General features: G+C 44.9%; 1 protein-coding gene across 1 annotated transcript in view; it reads left to right on the plus strand.

Annotated features, from left to right (window-relative positions):
* Positions 1-3,201: 3,201 nt before the first annotated feature.
* LOC132593090 (band 4.1-like protein 4B) overlaps positions 3,202-17,900 on the plus strand; it is a 66,874-nt gene continuing 52,175 nt past the window's right edge. The window contains exons 1-4 of the mRNA XM_060282065.1: positions 3,202-3,215; positions 8,114-8,304; positions 12,824-12,930; positions 16,115-16,243. Of these exons, the coding sequence (XP_060138048.1) occupies positions 3,202-3,215; positions 8,114-8,304; positions 12,824-12,930; positions 16,115-16,243 (441 nt within the window). The remainder of the gene's footprint in view (positions 3,216-8,113; positions 8,305-12,823; positions 12,931-16,114; positions 16,244-17,900) is intronic.

Raw genomic sequence — 17,900 nt, forward strand, 5'->3', positions numbered from 1 at the left:
CACCCCCCCTACTGAGGAGGGCAAATGTTGTCCCTATTTTCAAAAAGGGGGGGGGGAAAGAGGACCCAAACAATTACCACCCAGTCAGCCTGATATCAATACCAGGAAAGATTCTAGAGCAGATCATGAAGCAAACGGTCTGTGAGCACCTAGAAAGGAACGCTGTGATCACTAAAAATCAGCATGGGTTTCTGAAAAATAGGTCATGTCAGACTAAACTGATCTCATTTTTTGACAGAGTCACAAGCCTGGTAGATGAAGGGAACGCTGTGGATGTAGCATATCTTGATTTCAGCAAGGCCTTTGACAAGGTGCCCCATGATATTCTTGTAAAGAAGCTGGTAAAATGCGGGCTAGACAATGCTACCATTCAGTGAATTTGTAACTGGCTGACTGACCGAACCCAAAGGGTGCTCATCAATGGCTCCTCTTCATCCTGGAGAGAAGTGACTAGTGGGGTGCCACAGGGTTCTGTCTTGGGCCCAGTCTTATTCAACATCTTTATCAATGACTTGGATGATGGGGGCATCCTGAGCAAGTTTGCAGATGACACCAAATTGGGAGGGGTGGCTAATACCCCAGAGGACAGGATCACACTTCAAAATGACCTTAACAGATCAGACAACTGGGCCAAAGCAAACGATGAATTTTAACAGGGAAAATGTAAAGTACTACACTTGGGGGGGGAGGGATGAAAGGCACAAATACTGGATGGGTGACACCTGGCTTGTATGTGAAAAGGATCTAGGAGTCTTGGTATACCACAAACTTGACATGAGGCAACAGTGTGATGCAGCAGCTAAAAAAGTCAATGCAATTCTGGGCTGCATCAATAGGAGTATAGCATCTAGATCAAGGGAAGTAATAGTACCACTCTGGCCAGACCTCACCTGGAATACTGTGTCCAGTTCTGGGCACCACAGTTCAAGAAGGATACTGACAAGCTGGAACATGTCCAGAGGAGGGCAACCAAAATGGTCAAAGGCCTGGAAACGATGACTTGTGAGGAATGGCTTAGGGAGCTGGGTATGTTTAGCCTGGAGGAGAGAAGGTTAAGGGGTGATGTGATAGCCATTTTCAAATATATAAAAGGATGTCATATAGAAGAGGGTGAAAGGTTGTTTTCTGCTGCTCTAGAGAAGCGGACACAGAGCAATGGATTCAAGCTACAAGAAAAAAGATTCCACCTAAACATTTGGAAGCACTTCCTGACAGTAAGAGCTTTTTGACAGTGGAATTTGCTGCCAAGGAGTGTGGTGGAGTCTCCTTCCTTGGAGGTCTTTAAGCAGAGGCTTGACAGCCATCTGTCAGGAATGCTTTGATGGTGTTTCCTGCTTGGCAGGGGGTTGGACTGGATGGCCCTTGTGGCCTCTTCCAACTCTATGATTCTATGCCTCACCTCTTTCAGCAAACGTGCCTGCTATGCCTGGCAGAGTGTCCAGAGCCGCATGGAGAGGGAGAGAGCTTCCCCTCATAGTTCCTGTCAACAATCCGAGCTGCATAATAATAACAAGAATAATAATTTTATTATTTATACTCTGTCCACCTGGCTGGGTTTCCCCAGCCACTCTGGAATACGGGTTGCAGGATGCTAGCCATCCTTTTACAGAGGTTTTATTGCTAAGGCTGGGCAGGCACAGAGGGAAGTAGAAATTTGATTGTACTGGGGGGATATCACGTGGAGTCATTTTTCCTCTTGCTCCATGGCCAACATGGCAGATAAGGTGTGTAATGTTTCATCTCACACCTTGTTCATGATAAATTTTTAAGACTTTAAGGGCACACAATGCCAGAAACACAGCTTCCAGCACAAGCTGATTCTGCATGTATAAAACCTGAGATGTATCACAGTTAAGTTCCTGGCATCTCCTTGTAAAGCCCCCATTTCCCTTCAAAGTGAGTGGAGTCAACCTGTGGTTGCTCCTGCAAAGAATGGATGTCTTGAAAGCACATACTGTGCAGTGATGGTACAAGAAGCTACCATTCTGCACAACCTCATTTGGAAGTGTAGTATTGAAAGGGCAGCAAAGCATCATGAATTTAGAACATATGGGTTTCATAACAGGCGTGAAACGAGCCAATACTATACTGAAGAGGTGAGGCATAGAATCATAGAGTTGGAAGAGACCACAAGGGCCATCCAGTCCAACCCTCTGCCAAGCAGGAAACACCATCAAAGCATTCCTGACAGATGGCTGTCAAGCCTCTGCTTAAAAGACCTCCAAGGAAGGAGACTCCACCACACTCCTTGGCAGCAAATTCCACTGTCAAAAAGCTCTTACTGTCAGGAAGTGCTTCCTATACATCACAACATACATTTGAGGATCCTTTTGCCAAAGGTTTTCATGCCTTCATAGAAAGACTGAGGATGTGTAGCCTTGCATGGCAGCAAAGAGGTAACATTGTGTTAGAATTTCTTTATCAGTTTGCAGATGAATGTGGCAAATCTGCACATTGGATGGACTGCACTTTAATTTTGTTCCCATAACCTGGTAGATCCTGTTCGTGTTTAAGGTAGTTGATTAAAAAATGTCTAAGTAGAGGGACTGAAATGATTTTTCAGCCATTTCGCTTTTCAGCCATTGTTTTTTCAAACCATGAATTGAGCCATTTGCAGAAGTAATTGCATGTACTGCAATTGTTCTTTCAATCTTCCATACTTTCTAATACTGATTTATTCACTGCCATCACACTTCCTTGTGTAAGAGATCAAAGTTTCCAACTGTATATCTATTATACCTAATGACCATTCCAATCGTAATGTGTTATCACTTTAGATACCACAGAAAAAACGCAAAAGCTGAGAACCGTTTATGAAGAAATTTACAAATAGTAATGGAGCAGAATCTGTAAATGTAATAGACCTCACCTATAAAATTATTACATTGTATAAACCTTCCTTACATAATTTACTAGCAGCCTTGTACCTGGAATCACTCAGGATTCTAAGAAACCAAAAATCAGGGCAGTTTTGAAAGGTTCAGTTCACCATCTTGATTCAAAATGGCAGCCAATTCTATCCAAACCGTCTTGCCCTCTGTTGGATGAAGAACTCCTATTCAGATTACAGTTCCTGCCAAAAACTTGAACACTCAAATCAGTGTGGTACATAAGAAAGGCAAGAGGTCAACACAGCAGGCTAAGATGTTCCTTCAATGGTTGGCCCACCTAGGATTCCTGCTGTTAAGGAGAGGGGCGGGCATGGCTTTAGCATGGTAAGCAGGGCATATCTTTGGACAGGGAAACACCTTCTGGTGGGCTGGACCTGAGCCGTGTGTTTGCAGCAGCGCTGGCATTTCTTCGTGACAGGAGGAGACTGCTCTGGCTTGGCATCAGGCTTGGCACCTGGTGCTTCCCTGTAGGCAAGGCTGGCCAGTAGGAATGGAAGGGAGTTGGCTACTCCAGCAGTGCAGAAGCCAGTTCTGAGGAAGCTGGTTTGGGCTGGCGAGATGACAGCCCCATGAGTACTTCTTTGGGGTTTGGTTCTCCCACTGCAACATCTCCCCTTGTAGAACTTCTAGCTAGTGGGGTCTGGATGAAACTCATCTCCAAACACCTGGGATTGTTGGCCTCTAGCTCTTTGAGCCCCGAACCTTCCGCCTGATCCAAACAGCCCCTCCAAGATGAATGAAAACCTCCTCAATCTCAGAAACCGTCATGCAAAACTTGGTTACAATATCTAAGAGGGGTCTAAATGCAATGCAGACAAACAACTTTTCAGAATAAATAATAGAAACAAATAGTGGAAACATCAACATGCCATTTGTGCATTAAAAAAAGACACACAAAGACAAATAATACATGCAAACTATCCCATAAAAAGGACAGGCTTTATTCTGAATAACCACTTTTGTCACAATTCTTAACACAAGTCAAATGGGTTTATAGCACAGCTTTACATAACTTTAACTTTAATAATAATAATAATAATAATAATAATAATAACAATAATAATAATAATGCCTCATATAGCTGATATCTGGGCCATCCATAAAATGGTTAATTCAAAACTAAACCATAGATAGAATATATTCCATATTCAATGCACAATTGAACATTTAATAGTAAAAGTTAGCTAACTGCTCTGAGAATCTGGAGAAAAACTTTTATGCAAAGCTTTTTGAAATGAGCAAAGAAAAATGGTTATAGAAAGTCTGGAACAGCATAAAAGGTTTACCAACCCACATTTGCTGTTCATCTGCAAGTTTTAAGCAAAACACTCAAACTGCTAAATACCACTCAAAAGTACTTGCATCCACTTTTTTCCTTAGTGGTTGAATGGAATAATAACCTTGAGTATTGGGACGTGGGTGGTGCTGTGGGTTAAACCACAGAGCCTAGGGCTTGCTGATCAGAAGGTCGGCAGTTCGAATCCCCGTGACGGGGTGAACTCCCACTGCTCGGTCCCTGCTCCTGCCAACCTAGCAGTTCGGAAGCACAAAGTGCAAGTAGATAAAAAGGTACCGCTACAGCGGGAAGGTAAACGGCGTTTCCGTGCGCTGCTCTGGTTCGCCAGAAGCAGCTTTGTCATGCTGGCCACATGACCTGGAAGCTGTACGCCGGCTCCCTCGGCCAATAACACGAGATGAGCACTGCAACCCCAGAGTTGGTCACGACTGGACCTAATGGTCAGGGGTCCCTTTACCTTTACCTTGAATGTTAGTTTAAAAGGTGGAACAGAAATTTAAATAACATAATTAAAAACAGCTGTTTTAGTATCCTTCCTAGTCATTATTCAGACATCTTATTAGAGCCTCCATCTCCTTAGTGTGCTGCAGTGAGTTACGCAGGCTTAGTTTGGATGGTCAAGAAATAGAAGCAAAACAATGGCCAGGAGGCCTGATTTTTATTGTCGCAAGGAGACCTCAAACTACAACATTGAAGAAGCAGAGAGAAGCCCCAAACAATGTGTGCTCCTCTTCTTTAGACGTTTCCCTGGATAACGTCTATTCCCTATAACACCTTGTTAGAAAAGTCATATACTGTATATGTCCTAAGCATGTCATAAAATAGGAGTGGCATCCAGGCTGAAAACTGATGCCATGTCAATCAGAAATACTCAACATTCCTGTTACAGTGGTACCTTGGGTTACGAACTTAATTCATTCCGGAGGTCCATTCTTAACCCCAAACTGTTCTTAACCTGAGACGCACTTTCGCTATTGGGGCCTCCCGTTGCCACCGTGTCACCGGCGTGCAATTTCCGTTCTCATCCTGGGGAAAAGTTCTCAACCCGAGGTACTACTTCGTCAACAGGTTTACCACACCTGCCCATTCCCATCACCCTTCTGAGTAATACCCCTCCCCACCCTCTCACTATATATCTGGTGACTTCTGTTTCAGTGTATCTGAAGAAGTGTGCATGCACACGAAAGCTCATACCAATGACAAACTTAGTTGGTCTCGAAGGTGCTACTGGAAGGAACTTCTTTATACTACTACTGGGTTAGTGGAGTTTGTAACCCGAAGCGTTTGTAACCAGAGGTACCACTGTACTTGTTAAGACAAAGGAAAATATTCACGAACTCCAACTCCCCATGTCCGGTCAAATAACCCCCTTTGTCTCGACCAGTATTCCAATACACTGAGGCTGAGTGGACATTGTTTTCTGAATGGTTTTGAGTCTGGCACTCCAGAGACAGGATGCTGAGACTTAACGCCTATGCAGTGTGGTTGGTGAGAATGTGACCACACACTTCAGGGATTTTGGCTGACCTAGGCCTCGTCTCTAAGAGCGTTGGACTCGTAATCTGGTGAACCGGGTTTGCATCCCAGCTCCTTCACATGCAGCTGCTGGGTGACCTTGGGCTAGTCATGCTTCTCTGAAGTCTCTCAGCCCCACTCACCTCACAGAGTGTTTGTTGTGGGTGGGAAGGGAAAGGAGAATGTTAGCCGCTTTGAGACTCCTTCGGGTAGTGATAAAGTGGGATATCAAATCCAAACTCCTCCTCCTCCTCCTCCTCCTCCTCCTCCTCCTCCTCCTCCTCCAGCCCTTCCTCTGATAGCCATCTTTCCCCTGAGTAAAACAACGTTGGAATGATGAAAATTATTATATTAATTTCTAAAAATTCCTACTAAAAAGAGACTAAAATTCAAACTGGATACAGAATAGCAAAGTTCCTCCACACTTTCACTGACACTCCGCAGGGTTCCTCTGCAAACCTTAGCTGAGCTTGCCTTGACTGCTGCAGTACCTGCGTAGTCCTTGTTAGGGGGCGCTGTTTCATAACCTTTTCTACAACTGTGCCTTTGATTGGGTGAGGAACCAGGTAGCTGTCAGAATTAATGACTGCTGGTCACACAGCTCCTTAGTCCCTGGTTTATGCCTGTGATTTTGACTGAGCCACCTTAACAGGAGATTGTGTGACTGGCATAACCAAAGCCTCTGGGGGTAAGAATGACCGTTTCCCCAACATGAAAGGGAAGGCGCATTTTGCGCAGTCGCGTGCAGCCCCCCCCCTGGGATCCCTGAGGCAGTTCTGGAGTTTGGAAGCTGGCACTGCCTACCTGAGGCTGGAGGCTGGAGTCGCCGCCCACTCTGTTAGCCGACCAATCCGGCTGAAGGGGGCGTGCCAGGGGGATTGGCCAGGTAGGGTCAGGTAGGCTTACCTGCACACAAAGAAGAGGAGCCATTCCTGGGAAGCAGCCGACGGATTCAGAGCTTTCCCACCCTCCACTCCCTAATTTTATGCTTGATTTACAGGTTATTTATTTCCACAGGCTGCTTGCTTTACAGGTTATTTACTTCCACAGGCTGCTTGCTTTACAGGTTATTTACCTCCACAGGCGTACACGCACGCAGGCGCTGCTACGACCGGCTGCTGTTAAAGGGCTGGAAAGGAATTTCCCTGCATTGGCAGGTTTTGCCTTTCCCGTAGCAATTTGTCACAACTTTGGCGGATGCAGGCCTTGGGCGGAATCCTTTAGTCATTTACATAAAGGGGAGGGGCATGGGGGCGGTGACCTCTGCCCTATTGCGGCGGCGATAACAGGGTTCTCGTAAACGGGGCACCAGGGGGGGCATTTGGCAATGCCAATTGGCTGTTATTGCCCTCGCCTTCCAGCGGCGGCGACCGAGGGGGGTGGGCTATCTGCTTGAACATATGTTCTCCAGAGTTAGCCCAACCCCCACTCATGCTGGACAACCCTGAAGATCACCCTACCCCGGTTGGGGGCTGGGAGGGATATACGCCCAATGCCTGCGCCAAGGTCTTCCTACATCTGAATTTTAATAAAGTTGTGGCCAATTTTAATCCCATAAAACGTGGTCTTGTGTCATTATTCCGCTCAGGGCTGCCCTGGGGACTGGGGGGGGGGCAATGAGTCAGGGGTAGAGTCAGGGGTGCTGGGACTCCAAGCCTTGCTTTTTCCCCAAAATATTGAGCTTTTAAGCTATCCTGTTCAGTTTAAAACCCAAGTGGGTCTCACAGGGTTTAATATAAAATGTTAGGGGAATAATCAGCCCAGAGTAACTAAAGATATGTGCTGAAGAGGACTAATATCAAATAAACCCATGAATCCAAAATCTTGCACTAGGGGTTCACCAGAACAAACAACTGCTATCTACTGAAAGATTCCCAGCATTGAAAATTACCATGCCAGCACCCATATTCTGAGTATACTAGCTTGCAGGGATTTATTTTTTTTCTTTTCATGGAGGTACATTAAGTCGTTGGACCACCATTTGCACTCTGAAGGGGTGCAGACTACACATACACAAAGGTCCATCATCTCTGTAAGGACAAGGCTTGAACCTACTAGAGGAAATAAGTGAGATTTAGAGCCAGTAAAGAGCACATCTCCCAGGTTTTTTTTTTAATAAAAAAATAGAGGTCTATATACATCCATATAATAATCTAATAGTATCTAATTAATATCTTAATATTAATATTATTAATAATTTAATTAATATAATAGTTTATCCCCAAATTTTAGTGGTCACTAATTTAAGAGCTTAGTGTGCTGTTCTGGACAAAGTGAACTCGGAGGAAGTGCAGGATATTAATGCAGTACATATCCGGGCTTGTTTTTTTGATAGATTATTTGTTAATGTTTTTTCATCTCAAATATCACTTTTTAATTCTCTCATTGGGCCCACACTTGTGTCTCACAGCTACCCTTTGAACAGTGCAGAGCTTCACCCATTTAATATCGAGGAAAACGGTGGAACACCATCAACTACAAAAATGCCTGGAAGACCCCACCATCACCTCCACCTCCACCACCACCACCACCACTCCAACTATGGGGCACTTGCTCCTCCTGACAACAAGGACAGCGTGGCTGGCATGCAAAGTCCAAACAGTAAGTCTGTTAAACTAACTCCGTCTCAGCATTAGGGCGGGATGCAATGGAAGGCTGACCTTTCTAACCTGAGATTGCAGTGAGACAAGCAATAAGGGACAGTAAGCACCAAAAGCTGGTGGGGCTTCTACCTTTGGTCACAGACATCGTAAGAAGATCACTTTGTTATACTCAGACTGCTAATACCATTTTGTATATTTTTATATAGCAAATTTGCCTGCACTGGAAATATATTTATGAGGGAAGCTATACATTTCACTGAAGCTTTACACAGGGCCTTGCCTTTAAAGAAAGTAGAGCTTATGAAAATGTGGGTTGTAGTAAAATCTGGCTGCTTCTGTTAGTGCGTAGCCCCATTCCCCATGAAGAAATGTATAAAAGCTTCTCCAGATCCAAGTAACATTTGTTATTGACTCACTGGTACCCCTCAAAAAATTTCAGTGCACATTTTCTTCTTAATGGATCTGGAAATAGGTTTTTGAAATGTGGGAACTGTCATTCCAGATTGATTTGATTGACTGAATCAGTCAAAGGGGTGGGCTAATGGGAGGTTCAAGAGCTCGATTCGTATTTACTGGCTCAAGATCCTGGCTTTACAGTGTTCTGTTGTAAAAACATTAGTACCCATCACATTAGCCTGTCATAATAGCCCAGGCCAGTACCTCATTTGTAGTAATACAGACTGGAACTGTACACAGAGTTCCAAATGCTTGAGGTTCTGTTCACAAATTGTCCAGCAAGTTGTGAGAACAGAGGACTGGACTAGATTGGCCTTTGCCTTGATCTTTCGGGGCTCTTCAGAAGTTCTTATGCAACCCCAACATAGATTAAAGGCATTATGCTGCGTGAACGTGTGTTGTCCCCCCTTCTGGGTGCTCTGACACCGCAGCATGGTGGAAATGTTGGATTCTGCCTGTCTGACATTGATCATAAGGTGACTGCGGGAGTAGCTGAGTTTTTGGCAGCAGTGTCTCAAGGAGTAGTTTAATAGGAAGAAATTTCAGATTTTATTTATATATATATATACACATACAATTAGTATATGCAGTTTACTGTTGCCTCTTTGTATGCATTTTAAATACTTTTGAATGTGATTCTTTTTCTTGTGATTCTGTTTGTAAAATGCCCAATAAAGGTTTTGATAGTAGTAGATTAAAGGCATTGTGATACTTGCCCTTTTATTTGCACTTTACTTCTAATCTCTTTCTGAACACCTCCTCAATTTAATATATTCTTAATGGACATTGTCATTTTCAAAATACATGTTGCTCTTAGCCTGTTGTTGTTTTTCAGTCGTTTAGTCATGTCCGACTCTTTGTGACCCCATGGACCATAGCACGACAGGCACTCCTGTCTTGCACTGCCTCCCGCAGTTTGGTCAAACTCATGTTCGTAGCTTCGAGAACACTGCCCAGCCATCTCGTCCTCTGTCGTCCCCTTCTCCTAGTGCCCTCAATCTTTCCCAACATCAGGGTCTTTTCCAGGGAGTCTTCTCTTCTCATGAGGTGGCCAAAGTATTGGAGCCTCAGCTTCACGATCTGTCCTTCCAGTGAGCACTTGGGGCTGATTTCCTTCAGAATGGATAGGTTTGATCTTCTTGCAGTCCATGGGACTCTCAAGAGTGTCCTCCAGCACCATAATTCAAAAGCATCAATTCTTCGGCGATCAGCCTTCTTCATGGTCCAGCTATGGAAAACCATAGCTTTAACTATACAGACCTTTGTAGGCAAGGTGATGTCTCTGCTTTTTAAGATGCTGTCTAGGTTTGTCATTGCTTTTCTCCCAAGAAGCAGGCGTCTTTGAATTTCGTGACTGCTGTCACCATCTGCAGTGATCAAGGAGCCCAAGAAGGTAAAATCTCTCACTGCCTCCATCTCTTCCCCTTCTATTTGCCAGGAGGTGATGGGACCAGTGGCCATGATCTTGGTTTTTTTTGATGTTGAGCTTCAGACCATATTTAGCGCTCTCATCTTTCACCCTCATTAAAAAGTTCTGTAATTCCTCCTCACTTTCTGCCATCAAGGTTGTGTCATCTGCATATCTGAGGTTGTTGATATTTCTTCCAGCAATCTTAATTCCAGTTTGGGATTCATCTAGTCCAGCCTTTCGCATGATGAATTCTGCATATAAGTTAAATAAGCAGGGAGACAATATACAACCTTGTCGTACTCCTTTCCCAATTTTGAACCAGTCAGTTGTTCCATTTCCAGTTCTAACTGTAGCTTCTTGTCCCACATAGAGATTTCTCAGGAGACAGATGAGGTGATCAGGCACTCCCATTTCTTTAAGAACTTGCCATAGTTTTCTGTGGTCGATGCAGTCAAAGGCTTTTGCATAGTCAATGAAGCAGAAGTAGACGTTTTTCTGGAACTCTCTAGCTTTCTCCATAATCCAGCACATGTTTGCTATTTGGTCTCTGGTTCCTCTGCCCCTTCGAAATCCAGCTTGCACTTCTGGGAGTTCTCGGTCCACATACTGCTTAAGCCTGCCTTGTAGAATTTTAAGCATAACCTTGCTAGCGTGTGAAATGAGCGCAATTGTGCGGTGGTTGGAGCATTAGCCTACAGTATGCTTATTCAGGCTTTTTTTATCTAGAAGTATGGAAAACCTAGGTGTTCTGCAAAAACTTGAAAAATGGGAGTAAATCATGAGGTTGGGGGAAAATAGGTTTATTTTTGTTTTCTTCATTCTCAGGCTATTACTGAATTGCAGTTAAATCCTTGAAGGCAAAATTTAAAGTGCAATGTTTTCATATGGATACGAAGTCATTTTTTGTATGCTTAGATACTGATTTGGCTGCTTTAAAGGATTTACTATATGAATAGAGTTCTTGCAGGGTTCATGAGTTCTCTGCATTTTATTTTTTATTTGTTGTAAATTATATTGTATGTTAATACAAGTTTTCTAAAAATTAAAGAAGTTGGAACAGTTGCAGTTTCAATGTGACTGCACAAAAGTGTTTCAGGGAGGAAGCATTCGTTGCCTAGTCCAGTGTTTCCCAACCTTGTGCCTCCAGATGTTTTGGGACTACAACTCCCATTATCCCTAGCTAGCAAGACCAGTGGTCAGGAATGATGGGAATTGTAGTCCGAAAACATCTGGAGGCACAAGGTTGGGAAACACTGGCCTAGTCTACCCCAGCATTGGCAGGGGCATAGCAAGGGGGTGCATTGGGGGCAGGCCGCCCCAGGTGCCACCATGGAGGGCGGTGACACTCGGTGCACACACACCCCGCCGTGACTCCCAAGCCAAACCCCGCCGCCCGGTGGAAAGCCTTGCTCGGCGCGGTGGCGGCTGGCTTGCTCACTCACCTGCTCAGCCGGCGCGCGCTTTGCTTCTTCCTGCTGGGTGGAGCCATGGAGGTGTGGCCTCCCTGGCCCACCCCTCGCCTCCATGACTCCGCCCAGCAGTAAGGAAGAAGCAAAGTGCGCACCGGCCGAGCAGGTGAGTGAGCAAGCCAGCCGCCGCCACGCCGAGCAAAGCTTTTCACCGGGAGGCTGGAGGCTGGCGGGGAGAAGCATCCCCTCCTGCCCACCTGCCGCTCCCAGCTCCGTCTTTTGGGGGCCAGCGCGAGTGGCGCTGCCAGCACCCTGCTACGTTGCGCGCATGCACAGCGATGCTACGTAGCGATGCATGCGTCGATGCGTCATACGTAGCAACACTGCACATGCATGCTACGTAGTGACACCCCACCCTTGGGTGCGTGTCATGTTTGCCGCTCCAGGTGCCCGAGCGGCTTCCTACGCCAGTAAGCATCGGACCTGGGTGTCGAATTAACTACAGAGGGGGAGGGGAGAATGGGGGACAAATTGAAACTTCCATGGTGCTGTTTATGGGGATTATGTCATATCTCGCAAGAGGCTTACTTTAAGGGCAGCCTGACATGAGGCAGAGTTAAGCAACTGCCTTGGGTGGCAGAATCCCATGGGGTGGTGTGTCCCACCCACCCCAATCACTGGGTTTGTGTGGTAGCAGCAGTGAGATACCACAAGATCTTGCGCAAGTTCCATGAGATCTTGCTAGAAACCTCTGCAGTAGCAGAACCCCAGGTAGTGAGCCTGCAGTGGAAGGACAACAAAGACACCTTTCTGTTTTGCCTCAGGCGGGCTCCCCCATTACTCAAAACACCTGAACCAGCCCACTGTGCTTTAAGGATTAAACAGTAAAACTTATCCAACTCTGTACTGTAGATTTGCCCAGAAAGAGGGTGATCCTAGATACGGTACCATTGTCTAGGTCCTAGTACCACTGACTGCCACAGACCCCAGGACCAGGAGATGAATCTCCTGGTTATATTCACCAGTCCCAGGAACAGCAATAATGCCCCTTGCTAGGTTGGCAACAGTTGTCTTTATATCATCCATTTTAGGAAGATAGATGCAGCTCTGAAAGGGAAGAAGAGCTGAACTTTAGAAACCATCTACCAAAAGAACACGTGGAAATCTGTAGAGTGGTTTTCCTTGCGGGACTTTTGTACTTTGCTTTCAGGCTGTTTTCTTTCCTCATTTTGGACATCCAGGAGTATCCCGGCATTATGAGGATGCTTCTCCCCGTTTAAAGAAGATGGAGGTGGAGACTGCGAAAGTAGGAGGGCCTTGGTCAGCTCTGCACATCAGCATGAACAAGGTACGTTTCAGGAAGATATGCCTGGAACTCTTTGCTTAGCAAAGTGACAGGGATTTGAATGTGCAGAGTGTCAAAGGATGGACTAGAGGTAGAGACCAGGGAATGGGTTTGTAAAGCTTCCTTGTGCGCATGTGCGCACTGCATAGAACCCTGGGCACATTTATCCCTCACTGAAATGTCAATCTCAAGTTTAGTGCTATATTCCCCACCCCAGGGAAGAAATTGCAGCCATTAATTTATGTGGGAGGAAGTAAAAAGGCTTATTCAATAATATCTAAATAGGAAGTTAGCCCCTCCCCCTGGTGAAGGTAAACTGCATATGCACCATACATTTAGAACACATTGTCTTCCGCAAGGAAGCCTGGGAACTGCTTACTCCTCTCGGAGCTACAATTTCCAGCACCCTTAACAAACCTAATATTCAATTCAATATTGCAATCAGTAGTCTAAGTTCATTTTGTTTTGATTTTATGCTTTATTGGTGGTATCATTGAAAAACAAACAAACTACAGCTCCCAGGAATCGTGTGTGTGTGTGTGTGTGTGTGTGTGTGTGTGTGTGTGTGTGATAAATGTGTTTTAAATGTATAGTGTGAACACAGCCCTGCTCCCTAGTAGATTTGCTTAATCTCAGATGCATTCATCATTTCAAGGCATTTGCTTTATCCTATGGAATTCAATGGGAACCTTTGAAATCTGAGCCTGCCCATCTCTCTTGTGACCAGGACTCCTTGTGACAAAGAGAGATAATTGGAATTGGCTATTATTATATGCATATAAGAGGCAACACCTAGTACAGTATTATTAAAAACACAGTTGAAGAGGGGTGAAGTCTCTTGGGAAGCTGTTGTGGGGTCTCTGTTTGGAAGAATGTCATAGGCATTTCCTATCTGTATAGATTAGCTAGATGGGCACTAGTGGGAATCAGCCCTGGGAGGGCACTGAAGGCACCATAGAGGTGGGGAGCTGCTGGATTGTAGCCTAACATCATACCCATGTATAGCTATAAAGGTAAAGGTAAAGGGACCCCTGACCATTAGGTCCAGTCGCAGACGACTCTGGGGTTGCAGCGCTCATCTCACTTTACTGGCCGAGGGAGACAGTGTAAAGTCATGTGGCCAGCATGACAAAGCTGCTTCTGGCGAACCAGACCAGCGCACAGAAACACCGTTTACCTTCCCGCTGGAGCTGTACCTATTTATCTACTTGCACTTTGATGTGCTTTCGAACTGTCTAGGTTGACAGAAGCTGAGACCGAGCAACGGGAGCTCACCCTGTCGCAGGGATTTGAACCGCCGACCTTCTGATCGGCAAGCCCTAGACACCTATGGTTTAGACTACAGCGCCACCCACTATCACTTTTTTCCTGCAGCCAAAGATTGGTTTTCACATGGACACTAAGGCTACAACATTGTACAGATGGTGGCAGCTGTTAAGCTTCATCCAAGTCAGCAGATTAAAATTTCTTAAGACATTTTAGTGGGCAGTAGTATCCTGCTTGCAGATCAATATGTCTGATAGAAAATTTGCTTGCAAGAGCAAGATAATGGAAAAATTGACCAATTAAAAGGGTAGGCCTCCCTCTTGACATTTTCTCCACTGACTAAATATTATGATCTAGCTTACATAGATGGTGGACCTAGCAAAACCATAAAATATTAGAAACTAGGGTATGTCCTCAGTTTTTAAGCATTTTAAGTATAATCCTCCAGTGCGCATACTGAAAAGTGTAATAGCAAGTGTGTTAATATCCTCCACTGCTAATCACCACAGGGATGGGGCTCAACACGAGGTCCAAGACCACCTCAGTCAGCTCAGAAAGGGAGGTTGTTGGGTTACACCAACAGAATTACCCACAAGTCCCTATTATTATTATTATTATTATTATTATTATTACCACCATCATTATATATTTATACCTCGCTTTTCCCCTCACAGGTACTCAAGGAGGCTTACAGATAAAATGAGAACAGCTAAAAACATAGAAAATAAATCATAAAAATAATAATAGTCCCCCTCATTGAATGCACCCAAAAGCCTGTTGGAAGAAGGTTTCACCAGCTAGCAAATGGACAACAAGGAGGGGGCCAGTCTAGCTTCTCTAGGGAGGGAGTTTCAAAGTTGCCTGGGAGGGTGGCAGGACCTAAGCTGTGTAGGGTTTTATAGGTTGTAGCCAGGACGTTGGATTGTGCCCAGAAACAGACCAGTAGCCAGTGGAGTTGTTGTAGCAAGAGAGTTGTCTGCTCCCTATAACAATCTGGTTTCAGCTCTTTGGGGCAGCTGAAGTTTCCAAGCAATTTTCAAAGGCAGCCCCACGTAGAACATGTTACAGTAATCCACAAGAGCCATAAACTACGTAGAAATATTGGGATCCAGGTGCGATTTGATGGGTGGTTGGGTAAGGAAGACAGAATCCCCCAATGTCCTGCGCTGGTGCTGTCCTGAGATCTGATTTGGAAACATCTGGAACTGATTCAATCTCAGTGATGCAATCCAGGTTGGCTTCCTCTTCCAAGATGAAATCATGGATAATTGCAGTTTTATTACAGGCAGACTTGGTATTTAGCAACAGCACATGACCTGAGGGCAACCTGGCATAACTTCTCGGTTACTGTGGGGAATGGAGAGAGCTGGGAGCAGGAGGACACCTTGAGAGTCTCGATCCTCTTGCCCTTAACTGGCCTGGCCAGTTACCTCCGCTGTGTTGCCCCCTTTCTGTTATCACTAGAATAAACACAACCCTCTCCTTCCTCCCCATGCCCACCATAAATTGATTTCATCTTTAGTAGATCACTGGGTTTTTTTTAAATAAAGAAGTTATTAATGAATCTGCACAGGTAACTCACAACTGACGTGCATTTAAGTTGTGCGTATTCAGCTTTGCACGGTTCACAAGTTAAAAAGTGGGGGCAGGCACCTGAGAAAAAAGACTTTGGCAATCCCACCCACCATTGGACCCAAGGTGATTTGACTATACACAATTTTGGTTTTGCATGCTATCCCTAGAATGTAACCCCTACATAAGTTGAGAGTAGCCTGTCTCCTCCACATTTGTTTAAGGCAGCATTTGTGTTTTTAGGTTGTCATTGTTTATTTCACATACCAGAGGTTGTAGAGTGAAGAGACATCTCTCTCAAATCAGTATGTTCCCTGCTCAGCCATGTGTGTCCTCTTGTGGATGACAGGGTGAAGATAGCAAAACTTCAGAGAAGAGCCTTCATCCTCCTCCCGTGTCACCTTCCTCAGTACCTGACCACTTTAAATGTAACATCCTGAAGGCTCAGGTGGAAGCGGCTTTTCGTGTGGGTCCGCAGGTAGGTATGCACTACACACACAGGCCACACACTGCACATTCAGCACACATACAGCATGCACACTCACTGCATGTGGAAAGGTGTACATGTATTCAAGCACTCATACATACCTTCTCTCTCACACACACATGTGCAAAGGGGTATGTGTGTGTGCATGCACAAAACCAGCATTTCCAACCTTGCCCACTCCAGCGCTGGTGGGGGTGGGCTGAAAAAGCGGCCTTGTGTTGGGAGGGAGTCCTTTTACTGTAAAGTTGTTTCTTTGGAGGCATTTTCATCCCATGTGGTTATGGACTAGTGGTAGCCCCTACTTTCTGAAGTCATTTAGTGCCTGGATTTCTTTTCTTACCTTGGTCCCCATTGCCTGAATTTGTAGCACAAACAATTTCTGCACAGACACAGATGCCTAGACCAAAAAGAAGCAATGTGTTAGAAATAGTCAACTGTGCCTAAGGACTTAGTCTACCATAGTTACAAATAATTTGGGATGGTGCAATTTTCATGACTGCAGTTGCCTAAAAATAGCAACATTTACATTGTGTTTCTTTAATAGCAAGGAAAATAATAGGTGTGCCTTCAAATATTTGGCATAGCTGCCAAGTTATCCTTTTTTTAAGGGATTTTCCCTTATGCTGAATAGGCTTCCTCGCGAGAAAAGGGAAAACTTGGCAGCTATGATATTTGGTCTGTGATTTATGCCATTCTCCCTCTTTCACCTTGGCACAGATTTCAGATGAAAGATAAATCACTTTGGCAAAATATAGGATTGAAACCAATCCAATTATATTAAGATTAAAGCCTATGGTCCCAAACACCATTTATCCAAAACACCAAGAGAGCTTAGATCAGGGAATGTCCATTTGCATATTCTGAGGAGCCACTCTTTTCTGCAAGGTAGAAGTTTATTTTGCTTCTCTTCTCAACCCAGGCCCTTTAACTGAATTGGAGGGGTTTGCAACGGCAAGAGATGAACCAGGGCAGCTTTTGCAGCTAAGTGACAGCTTGAGATCAGCTGGAGGTTGCTGGTGTTTAATGAAGAAGGAAAGATATGGTCTCCAAGATATGGTTTCTTTTGGCCAGGCAGCCCCAAACTTCAGCCCTCCAGATGTTTTGGACTACAATTCCCATCTTCCCCAACCACTGGTCCAGTTAGCTAGGGATCATGGGAGTTGTAGGCCAAAACATATGGAGGGCCGCAGTTTGGGGATGCCTGCTATTGATTTTCCTCAGACACTGTGTTACCAACGCTTGCCTTGCAAGGCCTCAATAGTCCCAGATCTCAATGTCCCAGGTGAAAAGCCTGCTACTTCTACATTACAGGGATGTTTGTCTTCTTGATAAAAGGCCAATATAATAATAATAATAATAATAATAATAATAATAATAATAATAATAATAATTTATTTATACCCCGCCCATCTGGCTGGGTTTCCCCAGCCACTCTGGGAGGCTTCCAACAGAAGAATAAAATAATCGATTAAAGATTAAAAGCCTCCCTAAACAGGGCTGCCTTCAGATGTCTTCTAAAAATCTGGTAGTTGTTTTTCTCTTTGACATCTGATGGGAGGGTGTTCCACAGGGCGGCCACCACTACTGAAAAGGCCCTCTGCCTGGTTCCCTGTAACTTGGCTTCTCGCAACGAGGGAACCGCCAGAAG

This window comes from Zootoca vivipara, chromosome 13, assembly GCF_963506605.1.
Source record: "Zootoca vivipara chromosome 13, rZooViv1.1, whole genome shotgun sequence".
NCBI classification, from domain to species: Eukaryota; Metazoa; Chordata; class Lepidosauria; order Squamata; family Lacertidae; genus Zootoca; species Zootoca vivipara.